This window comes from Amia ocellicauda, chromosome 22 (genome assembly GCF_036373705.1).
Source record: "Amia ocellicauda isolate fAmiCal2 chromosome 22, fAmiCal2.hap1, whole genome shotgun sequence".
In the NCBI taxonomy this organism is placed as follows: Eukaryota; Metazoa; Chordata; class Actinopteri; order Amiiformes; family Amiidae; genus Amia; species Amia ocellicauda.
The window spans coordinates 3,304,124-3,313,708 of NC_089871.1; the positions used below are offsets into that span (position 1 = coordinate 3,304,124).

General features: G+C 43.6%; 1 protein-coding gene across 1 annotated transcript in view; it reads left to right on the plus strand.

The window, feature by feature from the left end:
• Positions 1 to 9,169, plus strand: part of nlk2 (nemo-like kinase, type 2) — a 60,394-nt gene extending 51,225 nt beyond the window's left edge. The window contains exons 8-11 of the mRNA XM_066696388.1: positions 1,938 to 2,024; positions 3,428 to 3,626; positions 4,419 to 4,512; positions 5,157 to 9,169. Coding sequence (XP_066552485.1) covers positions 1,938 to 2,024; positions 3,428 to 3,626; positions 4,419 to 4,512; positions 5,157 to 5,211 — 435 coding nt within the window. The 3' untranslated portion in view covers positions 5,212 to 9,169. The remainder of the gene's footprint in view (positions 1 to 1,937; positions 2,025 to 3,427; positions 3,627 to 4,418; positions 4,513 to 5,156) is intronic.
• Positions 9,170 to 9,585: the final 416 nt, after the last annotated feature.

The window sequence follows — 9,585 nt, forward strand, 5'->3', positions numbered from 1 at the left end:
CCAAGAGCAATAAACTGAAACGTCCAAAATGAATCTGATAGGAGCAGGGGTTCTCTCTCTCCTTCTCTCTTTCTCTTTCTCTATGTGCAGCTACAGACCACACGCGTGACTCAGTGTGTCTCTGAGAAGAAGCGTGTGAGAGCATGGTGATGCATTTGGCGGAGACGTGCTCTGTGGTTAAATAATGATTACTCGGTTTCCTCAGCGGGCCTGGGTGATAAGACTCGACACCAAATGAACAAACGCTATTGTTCTCTTGCTACTCAGGCAGAGCTGGGTTTGGCCTCCTAGGTCGTCCACATGAGGCGGGTGCTGCTAGGCATCTTAATCATGAAACTCGCTGTTGAGAAGAGGTGTGGGAGCAGGACTGCAGAAGGTTTTTTCATTTTTAGGTTTTTGTTTGATTTTGTATGTAGGTCATGCATACATTGCTAAACACCACACAGGAAACTGGGACTGGTCACACACTGTGTTTGCATCTGCAGTAATCGGATGCTTATAGTCAAAGTGCTGATGTTTCTACAATTTTATATTATTCCGTTTTTTTGGGGCATGCTGGATGTCACTGTGTACTCGATTTCAGCTGCCAGTCCTCATCCGGACGCTTTGATCTCCATTAATCTCAACAGCAGAGCAATCCCGATGTGCCAGTCACTATCGTCTTAAATTATTCACCTGCTTTCAAACCTCTTATCGTGGCAATCTGATGCCAGCTTAAGAAGATGTTTATTAAACAACATTCGGGAAAATAAGCTAATAATGAATTGACGGCTCGAGAGGGTTGGCTCTGGTCCACACCCATAAGGAAACAAACAAATTCATAACTACAAAGGGAATTCTCAATATGACAGGAATGGTATAAATATCCAATGCCGGAATGGGAAAATGTAATGCAGCTTGGTACGGGCTTTGGTAAATGAGAGAGACAGTGTAGAGCCTGATAAACTGCTGCTGAATGAGCTCATGCACGCTGCCACAGAACAGCACTTATGACCGAGTGGGCAGGAACGAGGGGACAGCTGCCACAGCCAGAAAGGGCATCATTGATGGCTACTCTAGCATTCAACTTCAGTTTTCCAGTGATGTCACATGAGGCCTTTGCATACAGTGTGTCCAAGAGTAATCCCTTCTGCGCGTGTTTTAAAATTAGCTTTTTAAAATAACGACGCTAACAATTATATAACAGAATGACTATAATAATTTAAATAATGATGCAAAACTTTTGTCTTTGCTCGTATTGCAAAAAGGATGATTGATCCTTGTGTCCAAATGGATTTTATTTTATTGTTTTTATTTTTAAAGCAGTGCTCCCCCCAAGCTCCCACCCTGTCCTTCCTGAGTCATTGTCAGTGTAATTGTTATCAGGGGCGGGGGGCGCTTCCCTCAGCTGTTAAGAGTGAAGAGCGGCCTGCTAATCCAGGGTTAATGCGCTGTAGAGCGAGTGCAGCGTGGTCGCCATCGCCGAGACGCACTTCCTCTGCACAGCCCAGAAATTAAACAAATAAACAGCTGAAAAGCCGAAACAAAGTGCCATTATATCCAAACTTGCTCTAGTGATTATCTTTTTGGCCTGTTCTTTTTTTTCTTCTGATGACTGAATCATCTGGTTTGGGCTATTACTGTTCGTAGCTTAATAGGAGGAATTACAATGGCAGAGTGGGTTCTGGTTTTATTAAGCAAGATGAGATGGGTTTTTTTAGGGGGTGAGCTATGGATTATGGATAATTTTGTCTCTGACACCATAATATCTTAGGACTCTTCCCATCTCCGCACGTCAACAAAACGCGAAGTCACTGAAGCTCTGGTCTCTGAAGCAGCACGGAAATGGCGGCCTGCCTTTTAAAACACTCCTCTGAAATGAGTGTCCCCTCCTCCCGCATCTGTGGCCTCTGTGCTGCTTGTGGGGAACTTACTCTCTGCCCTTCCTGTCTCCACAGCCATCTCTTCCTGTCCTGTACACTCTGTCGAGCCAAGCCACCCATGAGGCCGTTCACCTGCTGTGCAGGATGCTGGTGTTTGACCCGGTGAGTGCGACGTTGAAGCATTCGGGGGTTTGGAGGGGAATGGAAAAAAGCACATCTAAAAAGCAACTATCTTCTGCTACCTGTTCCACATCAGTTTTTTTTTGTATTTGCTGTCTGTTTTCTAGGGCTTCCCCCGTAGTTCTCACCTGCTCGTTATCTGTGCTGATTTGAGCTAATAAACATGCGCTTTCACTTGCATTCCCTCTTCCACATCGCTGTGTAACTCTCTAGTTGCACCTTGTTAAAAATAATGGGATGTGATGGGGAATGTTACACTAGGTAAATCTTTCTATGTTCCAGGAGTGAGGAAGCAGGCTGTATTCAGCCGCCCGAGAGGCATGCAGGCCAGTGCTGTTGTAGTCCACGTTGCCCTGTAAATAAAGATGTCCCTTCATTCACCGCACACTGGCACACACTTACAGGCGCAAATGTGGGCCCACCCTCCCGTCAGGCTGATGCAGTTATCTCTCTAATTATCTGTGCCTGTTGTTTGATTAAGGAAAGGATTACTGGGCTTTAATGCTCATCGGAATAAGTTTCAAACGCGCTACGTATGTGTCCATTCCTGTTTATTAAATGTTTTAATTGGTTATTAATATATTTTAAGAGGCATTTAACTGCACTGTCTGTATAACTGCAGACTCTGTATTTGCCTCAGGGACCAAGTCGATTTTCTAAGGACTACGTGCTAGCTAGGCTCTTTCTACTTTCCGTTCCTCTTTTTGGTAACGGTGGGCCAGGCCCGGGGGGGTTCAGAATTCTCTTCATGCGTTTCTTCGGGAACTAAAAACCTGCTGATGCAAGTGTGAGCTCAAAGGACCACTCGAAATGAAGTGGCCATTGTTTCAGATTAAGAAATATGGTTTGAAAATGAATTGCGCAGAGATATATGATGCCTGTCTGTTACTACAATGGTTTCCACTCAGGACTGAGCCCAAATAAATGCACGGGCCCTCGAAAGGAAAAATTGTCTATAAAGCTTCTCCCAGTGCCCCTGCAAGATTTATGTCTTGCGCTTGATGGCTGTAATTTACTTCAGTATCAACAAGGAGGTTGTCATAATTAAATTGTATTTATAGGTCCTCCTTGCAGAAGTAAATAGGTATGTATACAAATCACAGGGACACACAGGCAAACAATCGAACCCCCGGAGTTCAGAGCCGGAGCCGTGCAGTACTCCCTGGCTCAGACTCTTCCTGTTTCGCCCTGTCTGAAGCTGCAAGGAGATCCATCAGTCATGACTGGGACTGTCAGAGGTCCCCCTAGTGGCTGCTACCCTGCACTGCATGGCCTGTTGTCTGGGGAGTTAAACAGAGGTTGAGGAGCTTACATAAAGTGGGAATTTAAAATCGAATGCATCGTGTTTCTGTGAGGTAACGAGCGCGGCCGGGTTGTCTCTGCAGTCGAAACGGATCTCGGCAAAGGACGCTCTGGCTCATCCTTACCTGGACGAGGGCCGGCTGCGCTACCACACCTGCATGTGCAAGTGCTGCTACACCACCTCCTCCGGCCGCGTCTACACCAGTGACTTCGAACCCGTCACCAACCCCAAGTTCGACGACAGCTTCGAGAAGAACCTCACCTCCGTGCGGCAGGTCAAAGGTGAGCGGCCGGGCACAGCTGCACCCGCTGGTGGGGGGTGCTGTTGACCAGAGTAGATGTGCTGCGATTTGGTTTTCATCTCATTGCAAAGTCTCCTCTTAAAACCAAAGGCAAACCACTCAACAAAGAGGTGAACCTGAGGAATACAGAAACTGCCAACATAAAAGCTGGGCTGCAAAGCCTCCAAATCACTATTAGTCTTCAACATGTTAGTTATATTCCCAAGCCAGGTTTTTGCTCTCTATTTTATTTTATTTTTCCTCTTTGGTCGAATTCCAGGTCAGCGTTGCCTGTACTGTCAGCACTTATTAGAAGTGCTGTCGACTCAATGCAGGCTTACCTTGGAGCCTGCCAAAAATAACCTTGCCTTCCTCCCGATTATTTCCACTTAAGGATTATCCCAGCCTGTATTTAGTTAACAGCTCGTCAACTTTAAATGCTTTATGTAACCTTTGGAAGTTTCTAGCGCCCTGCTTTAGCAATCTATTTTTTTTTTTTTAATCTTATTTCCCTGATGGGGCGAGTTCAAGCCCCATCAAATTAATGATGTACGCAGTCCCCTAACGTCTGGATTTGGGAATTTGGGATGCTGGGCCTTGGCTGAGTTGGAAGGCAGTGCAGGCGATGTGAAACCTTGTGAAACACCTTGCCGTTTTACGTTTGCACCAGATACAAAGGCCACACACGAGTGACCCCACAGACGGACTGAACTGCACTAGAAAACAAGCCGGGGATAAAGTGTGAGCTGCTAATGACCAGGATGTGCCGTTTTCTTTTGTTTTTCCCCCACAGAGATCATTCACCAGTTCATTCTGGAGCAGCAGAAAGGAAACCGGGTGCCACTCTGCATCAACCCCCAGTCTGCTGCTTTCAAAAGCTTTATCAGGTACAGCCCTCCGTCAGGCGCATCTCAACCCACCGCAGTATTTTAAAACACTAATCCACTCTGCTTTCTGTGCAGCAGCGCACACAGGTCCCGGTGCTCACAAGTGCCGCTCCTTCGCTGCTGTGGCAGGTGTGAAACATACACCAGTGGTGGTTTTTGGAAATGGGGCACTGCTACACTAAAGATAAATATAGGGGATGTGCATAAAAGTTGAGAGAGAAGCTTTTTGTGTGTGTGGGAAATTTCAGGGATAGCTAATGAAACATGGGACCAACACTTTACGTGTTGCGTTTGTTTTTATTCAGTATACGCTTCTACAGAGTGACCTCTGTCCACACACATCACAGGGTTTCATAGATGAGCCAGGGATCGTCAGTGCTCTGTCAGCTTTCACTGCTCGGCAGGAGCCAGACTCAGGCCTCAGCACGGACTCGCGGTCGGGCACGTCGGGTTGAGGACGCGAGGGTGTAAATGGAGGACAGTCGTTATGTGATGAGTGGGTACTGTGTGTCAGGATAAATCTGAAACCAGGGCATTTGACCTAGTGGGGGATGAGAGCGACACATTCCATAAAAGTGCAGGCCTGAATGAAAAAGGCTTTTTGTCGGCCGTGTCCCTAAGCCTGCCGTCTGTTTCCCGTGCAGCTCCACAGTGGCCCAGCCCTCCGAGATGCCCCCGTCTCCGCTGGTCTGGGAGTAGCTCTGGACGGACACCCGACTACTGAAGGCAGACATCAAAACAACGTAGCATTTCACTGGAGTCTAGGACTAGCAATTTTATTTTACTTTCTGCAGTTTTTATCATGTGTGTACTGTAATTTTACTAATGAAGTTTTAAATGATCAACCACTGCTTATCTGGGTGGGGGTGGGGGGAATGAAGGTGGGGGGGCAGGAGAAATCTGTGTGTGTCTGTGTCTGTATACAGATGTAAAAATACACGTATGTATTTCACAAGCACATCCACGGTGCACGCAGTGATGTGGAAATAAGCGGCACCGTTTCCTAACTTGAATGTATTTTTAAAGCTGTGTTAAACTAATTATAAACCACCTGCAAAGCACTGCAAATCTTAACCATGACATCGAAGACTAAATTGAAATGCCACGAATTATAGCCCTTCAGTTATTACTCCATGAAGAGCCATACATAGTTAGTTGAGATTTTATTTATTCTTATTGCAGAAATCTAATTGACGTGTAATAATCAGCCCTCTCACAAATCCCCTTTATTTTGTGAATGTAGTAACTGGGCAATTCTTATTTTAGATTTTATTCGCTGTTATACAGTTTCATCCCTTTGTGGAAGGGAGGAAGGGGAGTGGTCGATGATCATTGCTCTTCCGAGTGATGGGGCGCGCTGTATGAAAATGAACCCTTTTGGAATACATTCAAGTCTGACGGGTGCATCTGTATTTTGGGGCATTGCTGCGTGCTGAGGGGTTCAAAAAGTGGATTTCATAAGAGGGGAAATAAAACAAAGTGTTGTTTGTATAGGGAATGGAGGCTAATAAGAATGAAGTTTTAATGACAGCTGCACTGAACTGGCCAGCCTTTTACCAGATTGCAATGCTGTGCCTCAAACACCGAAATCTACACGCTGTCCTGCCAGGAGACACCCAGACTCGCTCGTGGTCTCTGCGGTGGGAAACAGTGCGTTACGGCAGAGCAGAACCGCACCACTCTCGTCCTCGAGGGCCACTCTGCACCCTCTTCTGGTCTTCCTTCCATCCACACTCTCTGTGGCATAATTTGATCACGGCACCCAGCTTCCTCTCCCAGGTCTCCAGCTAATGCTGCTTTAAAGAGGCGTTTAAAAGCCAAACCAATATGGCCCACCGGGACAAGAGTTGTGCCTCCAAGGTCTGATGTCAAACTAAAGTGGGTTTTCTGTTGGCACACATTGGATGACCATTCTTGGATGCCCATAGGTTTGGCATGGATGTATTTGAGGGGCATTTATACAAAAAAATGAAAAGTGGTGGGGGTGCCTTTTGTTTGTGGGAGTTCATTCTTTTCCTGAAACCATATACAGCAATTCTCCGGTGTGCGTCAAATCTTCAGGTACTTCCATCTTTGTACTTAAAGGAGTAGCCCTATTATTCTGGGTCGTTTCTTTTCAGAGGGAGAGGAGACGACACAAGTCTTTTTTTCGGCCGACGTTCTCTTTCCTGCCAGAGAAACAGTGGGCTAAATAAAATTGGGCGGAAAACTTAGTCCGTAGACGACGACAAAAAAGTCTGTTCCCTGAATAATCGTCGACACAGAAACTAAATTTCGCAGAAAGGGGTATTGCTGTATAAGGAGGCACTATTGGCATTTGAGAAAGGTGCTTACTGAGGAAGAGACTGAACTAGCAGAGGCTCGACGAGTGTCATTTTCTGGGAGCTCCTGGCAGGGCAGTGCCTTTGTGTTGGTACCAATATCTACTCGTATGTACAGGGTGTGTGAATATACAGGGTGACCTCTTCAAACTGCGTTGGAAAAACGGCTCTGTGGAGTAATCAGTGTGGTTCACATACAATTGGGCCTGCGTACAACAATTCCCATGGACGACGCCGACGAGAGAGGGGCTCACTGTGACCATCCTTTCTGTCCCTGATGCCTTACATGCCTGGAACGACATCACCGCTGCTCTGAATTGCAGAGGACAATATTCAGCCTGGTGGCAGTTTCCCCAGATTTCCATTTGCGAGTGAACCAGAATGCACTGCTCCACGCAGCCGTTCCTCTGTTCAGTTTGAATTGACCGGCCTTCCGTGTATATACCCACATATGCAGTTGTAGATATGGTAGATGATAATCATGTGGTGGCAAAGCCAGCCAGATGAATGGATTTCTGTGTGTTATAAGAGAGAGAGGCTAGCAATCTCAATGTACTTTGAGAAGTGGAGGGGTAGAGAAGCTAACGAGGAGGGGGTGGGGTGTTGCTGAGCCATTCCTGGGATCTCTGTCGCATTTCCTGAACTTGACTGAAGGCATAGGGTTCATCGTTGTGACCAACCGTGTCGACACAACCAGCAGGGACTGGCACTGCAGAGAGACGGCGCCACCTGCTGTTGATTTAATTTTTCTTCTGCGTAGAAACTATAGCAGTGCTGTGAGCTTTTAATTTAATTTTATTCTTGGGGAAACAAAAAAGAAACCTTTATGAGTAGAGTGAAAGATTTGGGGTTTATTTATAACTAGAAAAATATCTATATACTTTCAGTTCTCTTCCCAGTGTGTACAGACAGTGTTTCATACATACATACATGCATATACATAATACATACATGCATATACGCATCCTCTACACCTACTCCATAACCCTCTAAATCAAATTATTTAATATATTTTTTAATTTTGTTTTGTTTTTAAATTGATTTATAAACATTCTATGGCATGCATTCTCATATGATCCACAGATTATAATGTAAATAAGTTAATAATGCATAGATTTAAATAAAAATGTAAAAACCTGAAAAAAAAGTATCCTTAAACCGTACTGCTGTATAGAAGTTGAACTAGCCTGCACATTTTTTTAGGGCTGTGAATTTAATTTTATTTTTGTGACTTATAGATCTATATTTTTTTCTTTCTTTTTTTCCCTGCACTAAGCAGTGTAAAAAAAAAAAAAAAAAAGACAAAAAAACACACATAACCAATTATGTTAATTGTGTCTGGTGTCTTTTATGACAGAGCTGTGGAAGTGTGAGTCACAGTAGAAACAAGCATTTACTTTGATTTTAGTTTTTTTTTTTTTTTGCTTTGTTTTATAATTATTCTATTTTATTAATATTATTAATTCTTTTTAATTTCTCCTGCTTTAGAAGAAACACTGAACTATTGTGTGTATATGTATATAATGGAATCACAATGTTGGTCTCTACCTCCTGAGCTTAATAACTTGGTTGTTTACCTCCACTGTTTTTTTTAATTTAATGTGGAGATTTAAAACTTGAATGTCCCTTCCAGCTTTTATATTTAAGACAAAAACAAAAAATCAAAGACTTTTTTTTTTTCTTTCTTCCTTTTTTTTTTTTTTTTTTTTTTCTTCTTTCACCTGTACGCTGACTATTATTGAATACGAAACTAAACCATCAGATTGCTGTATTGAAAAATATGAGCAAAATTACCCAGACGTGGTCATGGATTCCTGACTGTTAGAAGTAACTATAATTCCTATCTGTTGTGTTTAGAGACGATCTTTTCGCCCTTGTGTGACCTGAGCAAAGAGGCTGTTTGGAGAACTTTTCTTGGAGAGGTTTTAAACTCGAATTAAGTACAAAAAAAGTGAACCAAACTCAAAAACCAACACGCAAACACAAAGATTGCTGTGAAAGAGACTAACTCGATGTATACTATGAACTGTGTGTGGCAGGAAACTGGTACTTATGCTGTTGAAGGTTTTTTCTAAGACATTTGAAGTTTATACCAAGAAGTGAAGTTATTTAAATAAATTTTACAAAATGATAAAAAATACTGCTTGCGTCAACCAGAAAACCGAAGAGAGGAGAGAGAAAAAAGACAATGAAAGATAAAGGATCCTCAGAGGTTTAACTTTGTGTGGCAAAGAAAGAAACATAAATACAGAAAGAAGCATTTGCCGGTCACTTTCTGAAAATGTAGATTTGAAGTACAGTGGTGAAAACTCATTAAATGTGACATTTAAAAAGAACAGCGCGTGTTGTGCTGATTATTCCCAGGCTCTTGCGGTTGTTTACTGCGGTATATCGATGCGTCAGCTTCATGTATATTCAGATCTCACTGTCCTGCGAGACGCTGCGTCTCCGTGTCCCCGACCTGGGGTGGCCTTTATACTCATTCTGCTGCACGGCTCTCCTCTTCATCTGAGCAGTGATGTAACATCATCCTGCCTTCGTAAAAACTGTTGCAACTCCCAGGGTGATTGTAATCGTAAACAGACATGCTTCTGATTTCATTTTAATTAGATGTGTTCTGTGATATTGCATAGATTTACTAGATTTCTTTTATAAACATGTTTTTCACATTAATTCCACAACTTGTTTGCAATCCTCAGCAGAAGATCTGAAATTGGCTATGTGGATATAAGTGTTTGATCTGGTTATCAGA